General features: G+C 41.9%; 2 protein-coding genes across 3 annotated transcripts in view; one reads left to right on the forward strand and one right to left on the reverse strand.

Moving 5' to 3' along the window:
• Positions 1-3,790, reverse strand: part of CA5A (carbonic anhydrase 5A) — a 29,888-nt gene extending 26,098 nt beyond the window's left edge. Inside the window, exon 1 of the mRNA XM_082229218.1 lies at positions 3,545-3,790. Within this exon, the coding sequence (XP_082085344.1) occupies positions 3,545-3,689 (145 nt within the window). The 5' untranslated portion in view covers positions 3,690-3,790. The remainder of the gene's footprint in view (positions 1-3,544) is intronic.
• Positions 3,791-7,794: 4,004 nt separating this feature from the next.
• Positions 7,795-13,292, forward strand: part of BANP (BTG3 associated nuclear protein) — a 154,320-nt gene continuing 148,822 nt past the window's right edge. Inside the window, exon 1 of one of the 2 annotated variants that reach the window (XM_082229210.1) lies at positions 7,795-8,217. The gene's annotated coding sequence lies outside the window, so the exon portion shown is untranslated. The remainder of the gene's footprint in view (positions 8,218-13,292) is intronic. The other variant, XM_082229209.1, reaches the window with a different exon arrangement.

The following is a 13,292-nucleotide window of genomic DNA, read 5'->3' on the forward strand; positions in this document are numbered from 1 at the left end:
CGGCTTAGTCATGCTGGCCACATGACTTGGAAGCTGTACGCCGGCTCCCTTGGCCAATAAAGTGAGATGAGCGCTGCAACCCCAGAGTTGGTCACGACTAGACCTAATGGTCAGGGGTCCCTTTACCTTTACAGCTCTCATCAGTCCCAGCATCATATGGCTGCAATGGCTGGGAGTGATGGGAGTTCTAGTCCAAAACATCTGGAGGGCTCTGTGCTGGGGAAGGCTGACTTAGGATAACAAACAACAGAGATGGGTGGGGTTGGCTCTGCAGTATAATCACATTGTCTGCCTGGAGGCATCTGACTGTCACTTGGTTGCCTGAAGACAGGGAGGGCAAAGTTGTTTTCTCCTGGCCAGAATGTGCTTGAAATAGAAGTGCCAGGTGGGGAGGATGCAGGAACAAATTGTTCTGAAAGTGGGGATGATATATTGCGGATCTGGCTGAGCTGCTTGTTAGGCTGAAGTATTGGGAGATAATGGACAAAAATCCAAACCATCTAGAGATCACCAGGTTGGAAAAGACAACAAGGGGTGGATCAAGGTGGATCAAACTTCTTGGATTAGTGTAAATGTGGCCTGCATTGGACATGCTGGTCTTTGGAGAGTGCTCAGAGAAAATCTAGGTCATGTGGGTATAGGGAATTATCTGCCTTGGATGCTATGGGAAAGGGAATACAGGGCTGGCTGGATCTGAGAGTGAAAATTTCAGGCATCGTGTTCAAATGGATTTATTTCAGGAGGCCTTTGCACCATGGATGCTGCTCTACTTTTTTTACTCTTTTATGTTTGGAACATACAGTGAGTCAGACCACCAGTAGTGGCTTTATGATCTGTGGTGCCCTATGTGCAGTCCACTTGGGGGCCCCTATTAGTTCACACAAATAAATTTGACTATGTCAAGTGTATTCACAACAGAAACAAAATACCCACTTAGCAACCCCCACCCTGATGGACCAGCCTCCTCAGTTCCTCACCTATAAAACAGGAGTGGAATAGTGACTTACAGGGCCTTGTGAAAGTGATCAAGATAAAGGTTATCATGGGCTTGGCTCAATGAGCCTACACACCTAAGAATGCTCATTTGGGAGTAAATTTAATTGAAATCACTGAAATATAGTCCTGAGTAAGCATGCAAAGGATCAGGCTGCAAAAATGAGAAGATGTGTTGCTTTCAATCATCATTATAGCTAGCTATATACTGTATATATCACATAATAACCTGTGCTTCTTGAATAAAACTCTGGCGCTGAGAGCAGGGCATGGAAAGTGAGTTTTTTTAGGCTGATAGCATTGGTTTCAGAAAACATTTTGAAAGGCCAGAAAGGGGAAACTCCCTGTTACAGACACACTTCTGAGTCATACCATGTACTAAGATGGGAATAGATGACTCAAAATGTCCTGCGGATTTGCTTTAGTGTTAAAAAGATTTGGCAATAATTGTGCCTCAGTGGGGGGAGGCTGGAATGATGGAGACTAGCACAGAAATTATGAAATTCTGTGCCTTTTATGGTTAGAAATTGTATATTTTGCTCCTTAAGTTGTAGGAGTCCTTAAAAACCTTGATCTTGTTTTCTATTCAAAAGTAGTTTTAGCAGATTAATCTTTTCTAGGCAACATTCCAAACCCCACAGTCAGCATTACCTTTGTTAGGACCAACAAAAATGCCTCAAACTTATTTTCACTATTTTGCCCCTAAACTGAAAAATGTCCTCCCTGATTTGTATCCAAAAGCTTAAAAGTTCATTTACTATTTTGTGAAGGTGCTGCCTGACTGGATTTTGGATTTTTTTATTTATTTTTTTGGTGGATCATTCACACAGCTTCTTTTGGCTTTTGTGCTGCCAAGAAATGTGTTTTTCTTAATGTGAATCATTAGTGCAATTAGTTCCACTTTATCAATTGACAATGTTCTGAATGGATTTAGTTCTGCTTTGTTCTGTGTTTCAGTTTTTCCTGAAAAACAAACCTGTCAATTTAAACTCTTTTAAAGAAAATCTTGCATACACTGGTCAGAAAACACCCCAAAGTTTGTTGGCTTGGTTCCTTAAGTGAACAATGCACCAGCAAATTTTATACAAACTTGAATGAATCATTCTTAATAATCTCCACAGTAGCATGGTATAGAGTTCCAAGTTCAAGGATATTAATTATTAGAGGATTTACAATAAAGTATACATCTGAATATCATTCCATGTCACTGGCTTCTTGAAATACTAGACAGGCAATGAATGGCAAAGGGTTTTTGCTCTCCACTTTCTTGGGCACATTTGGAAATCTAGGAAACAGTTGTGGGCATCACAAAATACCCATTACATTAAAAGAAAGAAATAAAGGTGACCTTGGTGGGCACCAAGCATGTTTTCTGAAGATTCCACATTGGGGATTTCAGCAAGGAACACTACAGAAACATTAAGGATAACTTTTCCTGCCACTTGTCAAAAAACACGAATTAATGTAGAGGAACGCAAGGATGGACATTTAGAGAAAGTGTGACATTGCCCAAGTATCAGCAAGAATGTGGTATTACACCATCTCTCATTCTCTAGAACAAACACACCAATTACTTCGCACACCTAATCCTTCTTCAAAAAGCAGTCATTTATTATGGAGCAAAATTCTTCATAAGTAATTAGCTCCCTCATTCTCATAATAAATCTTATGAGGTGGGTTGTGCACACCCCCATTTTAAAGATGGAAAGCTGAGTCTGGGGGGAAATTATTCACCTGCAGTCAGGTTTCATCCGAACCAGTACAAAATCCAGTTAAGAAAGCTGCAGAATGGGTGGGCTAATCGTAAAGATGGCAATTACTCTGAGCATGCACAGAATGCATTTTTGCTCCACCAATCAACCACAGCCTGCACTTTCACATTTAGAATTGCGGGACAGGTTTTTCTGTGTATTTTCTAGGCAGCTTCATCCCCAGCACCCATTTTTAGAAAGGTAGCCCTGCAGAGAGCTTCTGCTCCAGAGGCAGTTTCAACCCAGCTCTTGTTAAAATGCAAACAGTTCTCTATTTGCAACACGACACTAGCATTTTCCTCCTCTCTGATATTTTGTAGAAGCTCAGTATGCATTGGCATTCAGGCTGACTGGCAAGAATGAAAACTTTTTCCTATTCAGTTTGGCTCCTATTAGATAGCTAATGACTTACATTCATTTTCATATAATATAACCATTACAGCTGCTGCTTTCACCAAACTCACAATTTGTAGAATAATTACTAACTCAAATGTACCAGCAAACTCGTAAAGGGTGACATTTTATTCCTATGCAGCTGGCAAGGAGGAAAGTCCACTGAACATTGGCAGTGAATATTCAATTTCTCCTTTATTCTCTTATAAAATTATATTTCTTTCCCCCTGTTTCAATCACAGTATAAAATTCCCTCTGGGTTCTTTCTCATCTGAAATAATGGCCACCATTTTCCTTAACTTTCATAAATGGGTTTCACCCTCACAGTTTCTTCTGTGCTGCCTCATCCTCACACAGGTGCCAGCGATGCACTTCTAACAAGAAGGATAACAAATATAGATACTTACATGAAGCGTATCTGTTTTTATAAGTACAAGTGGCCAAGCTGCATGCCCTGGCTGGTATCAGATGCTGGTGCTGCCCCCAGAGAGTTGTCAGCTGCTTGCTGAAATGTGTCATGTTCGTTACCTTCAGGTTGGTCAGAAAGACCATTTTGGACCAGCACCAAGGCCTCCTGCAGGGTCTATATAGCCAGAGGAACGAGTGCTCTCCCAACGCAAAGTTGGAATAATATGCTATGAGTGATCGGACTTGAATAAACCCAGTTCTGTTTATGAACTATTCTGATCACCCAGGGGCACACCCATTTGGTGGTGGTGGTGGTGGTGGTGGGGAGCCAAACAGATAGTTAAATTTCAACCCATCACACAGCTGGATTCTTCATTGGTTCTAATTTTTGGTGGAGAGGCTGGACTCACTAGCTGCTGCCTGTGAGTTTTGCATATAGAAATGGCCCAAATAAATTCCCTGCCTTGTGCAGGACATTCTTCTGCAGAGTCCGGTGTGATGCTTTAGTGATTTGCATACCTTACTCTTCTTTTGCTTCTTTTTAAAGATAGTGTTGTTTGTTCAGTATCCATCCACACTGTTTACAGATGGCAAACAGGCAGATGAAGGACAAAGTGCTTGTGGAGGGGGCAATGGTAAGAATATTGTTACACACCATTGCAATCCCTGAGCAGTAAGAGACTCTGCAGGTTCCAAGCGCTTACCCAGTGTTCATTTTTGGGGGAATGAGGATCAGTGGAGACTGTGGTGTCTTTAGGATATATGGATTTATTTACCCATGTATATAACCTGAGCATAGGATGGTGGGGCTCACAGCATTAACACTGCCATAGATATTGCTTTCGCCTTAGGTTTCCAGGGGAGCCCCAGCACAGAGCAAGACCTGTCTCTCTGTAGCTACTGTTTTCATATACAGTGGTATCTCGGGTTAAGTACTTGATTCGTTCCGGAGGTCCATTCTTAACCTGAAACTGTTTTTAACCTGAAGCACCACTTTAGCTAATGCTGCTGCTGCGCCGCCGGAGCCCGATTTCTGTTCTCATCCTGAAGCAAAGTTCTTAACCCGAGGTACTATTTCTGGGTTAGTGGAGCCTGTAACCTGAAGTGTATGTAACCTGAAGCGTATGTAACCCAAGGTACCACTGTATATACGTATCTATATATATGTATCACACACAAAGACTACTGGTATATTTTTCTCCTATAGTCTGCTTAGGTGAGGGGTGCAGGAAAGGCTCACCTATTTGTTCTGTGAGCAACTTTTTTTGGTTATGCTAAATTGTGCTATTTAACTAGTCAGTCCAAACCATTACCTTGAAAGATCCCTGGCAACATCACTTCACAGTTTATTGCTTTCTGTGTTTGTTGGGGACTTTGCTTCACTAGAAGGATTTCAGAATGGAAACAATTTCCCAATAAATGCTTTTTGGGGTGTGGAGTGGGATTGCAGACTGAGTGTGGACTACAAAGAAAAATTAAGTACTCTGTGTCTACTGATTCCAGAATAAAATGTGTGAATGCAGCCTAAGAATGTCTTAAGAACTGGGGCCTCAATTTGCTTGTTTTCCTTCCCCACCTCACCTTCCTTTTCTCTCATGTATCTTAGATTATAAACTTGATGGAAAGGACAATTTTATTTTTTTTAACCTTTGTACAGCGCCTGGGAAACTTTGGCACCTTATAAATTTTATAATTTTTTATTAATAATACACATGTAATGTTTTGAACAGTCACAATCTGCTATACATTCACTCATGCTATATAAAATTTTTAACTGTTTATGACAAGATTTCTCATCTATCTTTTTCTGCTCTATATCTGGAGACCTGCTATAGGTTACACAGGAAATTTCTACAGATGAACATGTATGATTTTTTGACCTCTTTACATGGGGCAACCTTTGCACTGACCCTTTGCAAAACTGTGTGTACAGAGAGTTAATTTTTTACATTAAATCGGTGCTCCCCCGCAGGGGTACGCATACCCCCTAAACATTTTTTGAATCTAAGTTTGGCCTCATTGAGGGACAATATTTCAATATAAGTAGGAAAACGAGAGTATCCCTAAACATACTTTTAAAAGAAAAAAAGCACTGCCTTAAATTATACACTGGGTATATAGAATTTGCTTTGAATAATAATATTTAAAAATGCATTGAACTGATAAATGAGGTTATGGACAGTGTTTGTCAAGCACTGATTTGCTTGGGAAAAGCAGAGAATCCCAGGGCCCTGCCATGGTTGACAGAAACTTAAAACATCAGCAAATCTAGTATGGCATAATACATGTGGAGGAATAAAATCTACATGAAGTGTTATTTGCAGTTATTAGGTGTAGAAGTTGGAGGGACCTTATAAGTTTCTGTAGATGAGAGTTCTCATCAATAGATATATGAACTGTTATTCTCATGAAGTGGACTGTAGCCCATGAAAGGTTATGCTGAATTGTTAACCTTTTATGATGCCACATACAGTGGTACCTCAGGTTAAGTACTTAATTCGTTCCAGAGGTCCATACTTAACCTGAAACTGTTCTTAACCTGAAGCACCACTTTAGCTAATGGGGCCTCCTGCTGCTGCCGCGCCGCTGGAGCACCATTTCTGTTCTCATCCTGAAGCAAAGTTCTTAACCTAAGCACTATTTCTGGGTTAGCGGAATCTGTAACCTGAGGCGTATGCAACCTGAAGCGTATGTAAACTGAGGTACCACTGTGGTTCCCCCTCTCTCTGAATTTGTAACCAGTGAGGCCAAAAGACAATGAATCACAATGGGAAGCTGCAGTTCAGTTACATTTGTATACATAATTCAACATACGCACCAGCTGTCCCAGTTTACCAGAAACAGTACCCTTTTCTTGCTACACTTGCCTTGCAAATTGCTATCCCTGTTCTGGCCATTTGCAGATGCCATTTCAATTATTATTATTTTGCATGAGATACCACGCTTCCAGCTCCAGCTCTTTACCTAGGATCTCTAGAGTTACACCCACAACCTACATTTACAGCACATGGCTTCTCCTGAATAATCCTGGGAACTGTAGTTTCTTAAATGTGCTGGGTATTTAGTTGTGTGAGGGGTAAACCATAGTTCCCTGGAATGTTTTTTGGGGGGGCGGGCAACCATGTGCTTCAGATGAATGGCACTGGATGTGGTGCTGCTATCCTAGTGAGATTTACTTCTTGAGTAATCATGAGTAAGAGTGTGCTGCATATAGACACATGGCTAGACAATTTGTCTACCTGGCTTTGTAAATGCCTTAGAGATTTTTATGTATTTATTTTATTGAGTGGTCTATAAATCTTGTTGAATAAGCAAATAAAATAAAAACAGAATGGTATTTGTACAAAAGCTTACGTTGGACTAAATTGAAATAAAAAAATTCCTTCCAGTAGCACCTTAAAGACCAACTAAGTTAGTTCTTGGTATGAGCTTTCGTGTGCATGCACACTTCTTCAGATACACTGAAACAGAAGTTGCCAGATCCTTCTATATAGTGAGAAGGTGGGGAGGGGTATTACTCAGAAGGGTGGTGGGAATGGGAGATTGGCAGATAGCTGAGATGAGCCTGTTGACGACTCTTAACGACTGCAATAGGTCTTACAGGGAAAGGCAAGGGATGAGAAGGTGAAAAATGGCTTAGTCATGTATAATGAGATAAGAATCCAATGTCTCTGTTCAGACCAGGTCTATCCATGGTTTTAAGTTTGGACTAAATTGGTTCACCTTTAAGGTGCTACAAGATAAATTATTTTGCTTTCTTACTGACCAGCACCAGCTTTCCAGGTTTTCAGACAGGAGCCTTTCCCAGCCCTGGGACCTTTTGCATGTAAAGTAGCTGCTCTGTCACAGAGCTAGACCTTCTTCCACATTTCTGACTGGTTTTAACACCAAGCCAGTTCCTCCTTGTTGTTCAATGTATAGGACTAAGATAGGGGAGACTGTGATTCCAGTCCCCACTCAGTCGTGAAGCTCACTCGGTGACCTGGGGAAAATCGCTGTTTCTCAGGGTTGTTGTGCAGATAAAATGGGAAGAGGGAGAACAGTGAATGCCAGCTTGAGGCCCTTGGAAGAAAGGCAGGGTATTAATGTGATAAAATGAAAATAATGATGTCTCTCTCCCTGTATATGTAATGTATCGGTCTCTGTCTATGTGTTTGAGCCACACACACATCATATATACAAAATCACGCTACACGCTTATTGAGGCTTTGAGCAATATTTGCCGGGAATGACAATCCGTGAAAACATGACCTAACCATCGCTCTGCTTTATTTCTGCCGCCTGGTGGCCTTAAGCTTTCAAACTCTGAGCCCAAAGCATTATTGAGCTTTACAACTACACTCCCCAGCGTCCACTTCTTCTTTCCCTGGTTACTACAACTCCCAGCATGCCTCGGGAGAAGCGGGCTTCACGGGAGTCCCCCGCGCGCAAGGCCCTCCGGGACGTGTAGTCCACCCATTCGCCGGCTGGAGGCTCTGGCGTTGGGTTGGCTGCCGTGGACCAAAGGTGGGAGCCCTTCAGCGCGCGTGCGCGGCGCCTCGAGGCAGTCGAAGGGGAGCGGCGGGGCTTTGTGGCGCCTGCGCAGTGGCGACTCTGGAGGATCTCTCGCGAGGAAGGACGCCATTATCGCAGCCGCCCGACCAAACACCACGAGAATTCGGCAAGGCAAACGGTAACCTCGCTCTCCCCCGCGGCTGGGCGGCTGGCTCGGGCTGGAGCTCCTCGGCGCGGGCCTCGCGCGGCTCCCTCACGACGCCGGAAAACCCGCTCGGTTTCCCTCACAGCGCCTCGGCCGCTGGGCCGCGAGGGGGAGGCGGGAGGAGGGCGAGCGAGGGGCGGGGCTTCACTCTCAGCCTCTCACTCCCCCCCCCGCGCCGCCGCCGCGAGCCGCTTGGCCCCTCCCCTCCTGGAACGGGAGGCGGGATTTCCCTCCTGATCTCTTTCACCGCCCCACCGCCTTGCACGAATTTAGATGATAAGACACCATTTATTTAGGATTATAAATGTTAAATATGTGTGCGTGTATCTGTCTGTTAGCTTCCTGATTTGCATATATTTGCATACCGCAGTTATTCGTATTTAACTCGCATTTAAACGAGTAAAACCACTCGTTTAAAAACGTAGGGTTGCAACTTTTTGATTTTCTAGATAATATTGATTGATCCTTATGGTTTCATCAGCGCGTGTGCTGGTGCCTTTTAAAAAAACGAACAACAGCAACAAAATACAGATCCTTGCCCGGAAGGGCATGCATACCTACTAGACACAACACAGAGATAAGGTTATAATCTAATCTGCTTTCCCACAGAAGAACAGCGTTCAAGGTGGATTGTAGTATAGGAAGTGAAAAACCACAACAAGCATGTGTGATTGAGTAAAAACAAATTTGAATAGGTTGAAAATGTGTTCTTAATTTGGTGGGAAGCCACTTAAATATATGTATTTACATATCAATGGGGTATTTTAGCCTATGGAAGCCTGGTGTCAGTCCTGCCACCAAGGTTTTCCTCTGTTGCTGTGCCTAGGCTCTGGAGTATCAGCTACCTCCCTGACAACATTTGTCATCACTTGAAGATTGCTCTGTTCTGAGAAGCATTTGGCTTGTTTTTGATTATTTTTTGATTATTTGCTGTTTCTGTTGTATTTTTGTTTTTCAGTATGTGTTTACACACACACACACGGGATCTCCCAACCTTAGAACTTAATAATAATGATAATAGGATGCTTAATTAATCTTGTCATGATGGAGTCTGAGTGGATAATGTTTAGAAACACATTCAAACTACCTCTGTTTTGTAGTCATCCTCTTATTAACTCCCAGATTCCTCCTTTGCTACCAAAGTTTCATTGCCAGTTTCGTTCATTTTAACCTGATGAATTTTTTTTACACTTGTTCAGTTATTGTCAAAAGGCTAATTGAACGTTACAATTTCAGTAATGCACACATGTTGGAACAACAACCACATGAAATCTTGATTGTGACACTGTGCAAAGAAAAATCCAATGAAAACATGTTCAATATTTTGGAACCATATTTATCCTTGGCTGGACTTGAAGTGAATGCACTCCTTTTGATTAAGCTTGACGTGAATACAATACATAATCTAGTTTTAGGACAAGGATAGGGAATCTGTGGCCCTCTGGATGTTCATTTGGGAGGATGGAAGTTGTAGTCCAACAAAATCTCCTGGAGGGCCACAGGTTCCCTATGCTTGCTGTAGGGCAAGCACATGTTTTCTAGGCTCTCACTCCCCATTGTTGATATAAGCTAAACTTCAGTGATCTCCAGGCTACTTTACAATTTTGCAAAGTTGTAACCGGCAAGCTTTGCATATAACTGGGATAGGCAACTTGTTTAGTGCTATTAGAAAGTGAGATGGGCCACAATGGAGCTTGCTGCAAGTTTATTATAGGTAACTGATTATTAATATATTAATATTATTTAGATAATTTCTCACAACCTAGTTAAATGCCAGGCGTGGCATGTAAATGTACTGTATTTCTGTTTTCTATAATGCAGAACTTGTTTATACTGTGCTCTCAGTATGCATGAAGATATGATAATAGAGAAAAAGGGAGCTTACAATTTATCCAACCAGAGCAGGAGAAGCAACAGAATAAGTCTGGAAATGGAAGTGACAAGTGTTGCAAACAGTAGCCCTTAAGGCATCCTCATGGGTCATAATATGGGATTACAGTGGTACCTCTAGATGTGAACGGGGTCCGTTCTGGAGCGCTGTTCGCATCTAGAAGCAAACGTAACTAATGATGGCACGTCTGCGCGTGTCACTTTTCGCCGTTTCTGCGCATGCGCGTGACATCATTTTGAGTATCTGCGCATGTGCAAGCGGAGAAACACGGAAGTAATGTGCCCTGTTACTTCCAGGTTGCCGCGGAGCGCAACTCGAACGCGCTCATCCCAAAGCACATTCAACCCAAGGTATGATTGTACAAGTGAATTGTTGCACCCTGTTTACATTTCTTAAGTGCCATAACATTTGCCCTCAAACTACACGTTGCCAGAGAGTGAAGTCAGTTGCATGAAACTGTTTAAATTCTTAACCCCAAACACACAAACAATGAAATGAGATTTGAAAGCAAGAAAATTAGTTCAGCTGCCATTGCAAAACCTGCTTGGAACCAGGGTTTGTGGGAAATTCAAATACTATTTATTGTACATATATTTATGGTCTAAAAAGGAACATGAAACTGCCCTCCCTGCTGGAGCCATGCAGGTCTGGGTCAGATCAGTACCTGCAAACCACACGTCTGCCACTTGGATTTCCATGATGGAAGAAAGACAGGCTATAAATATAAGAAAAATAAATTAGGGGGAAGGAGGCAGATTACTGTTCTTTGAATATTGATGAATTGGGAGGTATACAGAAGAATAGCTCAGAGGTAGTTTTTGCCTGCTTTGTGTGCAGACAGGCCCAGCTTCAATCGCTGAGGAATCGTTGATTGAATCGGGGTCAGTGGGAATGCTGGTGGGAAGGACTCTTCTGATTGCCTGAAACCACCCAGAGAGCTTCTGGTCACACAAGACCAGAGTGTACTAAATGGACAAATAATCTGGCCTGATAAAAGGCAACTTCCTACATTCCTGTGAAAACTAGTCTGTGTCCATCCTTGCTGAAATAATATTTCTTTTTTGCTTGGATCCATTCCTCCTTTTCACTGGTTTAGGGTCAAGATAATCTCCCTTATGTTGTTGCTTCTTATTCACTGCTTCTTTCTGTTCACACCATTATCCTTTACCATCTTAAACAGAAAAAGTGTAACAAAAGAGTGCTATTTGGATTTGCAGCTGCATAGTTCACCTGTTTTGTTTGTTTGGTTTGCTGCTCAAGACACTTGTGGTGCATTCTGCAAGGACATACTGGTTTTTCACCAGATGGCGCTCTGCCCTTGAAAATTATGAGCAGCAAATGTATTACTGTACAGTATATTCAGTGCTATTTTTCTAGAAAAAGAGGTGCTGGAACCATGAACACCTCCCTCATTCCCTTAGAATGGCAAATGGCGCCTACCTGAGTGGTGCCGGAACTGAGTTCCTGAGTTCCCCCTGAAAAAAATCCCTGATTATATTGATAATGCAATACAAATTTGACATACTAGCCAATCATTGGCTCTAGCAATTGCTTTCAAACAGCTTCAGTCTTGTGGGTTCTTTTTTAAACTGTTGGAAACCTTCTGAAGGATATTTAAAGCAAAATCTTTGTTAAAATAAATATTTAAACTCAGAACTGTTATGTTGTGTAATTTGTTTTGATGATGTCAATCCAATCAGTTTGGCAAAGTTACTCCATAATCTGTGTTCGGAATCCCTGAAGTGGATTTACAAGTACAAGCAATTTCTGTTCTCCCTGCTCAGTGATCTGCATTGTTAAAATAACTATGCAGAATCCAAGTGTGACTTTTGCAATTGGATCTTGTCCTTTCTAACTTATACGTAAATTTCTGAGAAAAACAAAAACTGCTCCCTATAGGTGTGTTAAGGATTGCAGCCTTAGTTTTTCTTCTTTGTTGCTTCTTTTTGTACTGTTCATTAACTTGGGGTGAAAGGGGGTTAGACATATGGTTTAAAGTGTTGAAACAGTATATTGGAAATGTGTGAGAGCACGCCCTTGGCAGCCTAAATCAGTAATGGCATATAGTGCTTGGGTTTGTTTTAGATGGCTGAAGGCTGTGAAGCAGGCTGAAGTACTGGAACTCAGCTCTCTCTCTCCATGTGGGGCTGGGTTCCAGTCCCACAAGATTCCCTACAGCTGTGCTTCCCAAACTTAGAATAACCGCATAATGCTTTTGAGAGTTTAGTCTCACTGGCATACCCTTTCTCTGGCAAAGATAACTTGGAGGTAGTTTTAATAATACTATTTTATCTAGACCAGAACAAATTCTGCCATATACCCTTTGAAAGCCTTTTGAATACGCCTGAGAGTATACCACACTTTGCGGAACACTGCACTACAGGATAGGAGCTTGCCCTCTCTGCTCTCCTCCCCACTAAAGGTGTATTGCGGGGGGGGGGGGGGAAGGGTTTGCTGTCTCTAGATACTGTGTGCTCCCAGCCCCATCTATATATGTGGGTCAGGGTTTGGAGTATGCAAATACCATTGGGGAAAAGTTAAGCAGAGTTCCATTGTGGGACTTGCTTCGTCATTCTCCCAGTCCATTGGTTTAATCTTCATAACACAGATGGACAGTGATACTCTTGAGTGCAGCAAACACAATACCATCATTTTCTTCTTGCTCCTATTAATTGATAACGTGTGTCAGATGGTCACACTTTTTAGTAAAAAACTAAAAAAGAATACACCGAATTCTATTTTAAAGTGGCAATCTTCTTATATTTGTTTAAAGTTTCTACAGTTCTCTCCCAAGCACTGCCCACCCCCATATATGGCAAGCACCCATATCCCCCCAAAGTATTAGTTTTCTGCAGCATTCTAAAAAGAGGTCCTTTATTTAAAGAGTTAGTGTAAATTCTTTGGATAATTTGAAGTAAGATGTATCCAGGTTGTTTGCACTTCAATCAGCATGTACAAATATTTTGATTTACAGACAAGTTGACTGCCGAGAAATGTTTCTTTGCCTTTGCTGTAAACATCTAAATGGTCAAGAACATTTGGTAAATACAAACCATTTGTCCACCACAACTCCTTCCCTTTCTGCACCAGTCATACAATCTTATTTTCTGCTAATATTTTGTAGGCACTTCTGTTTGAAGGCTGTTCATATTAAAGG

This window comes from Podarcis vaucheri (genome assembly GCF_965113315.1).
Source record: "Podarcis vaucheri genome assembly, chromosome: 7".
Taxonomy (NCBI): Eukaryota; Metazoa; Chordata; class Lepidosauria; order Squamata; family Lacertidae; genus Podarcis; species Podarcis vaucheri.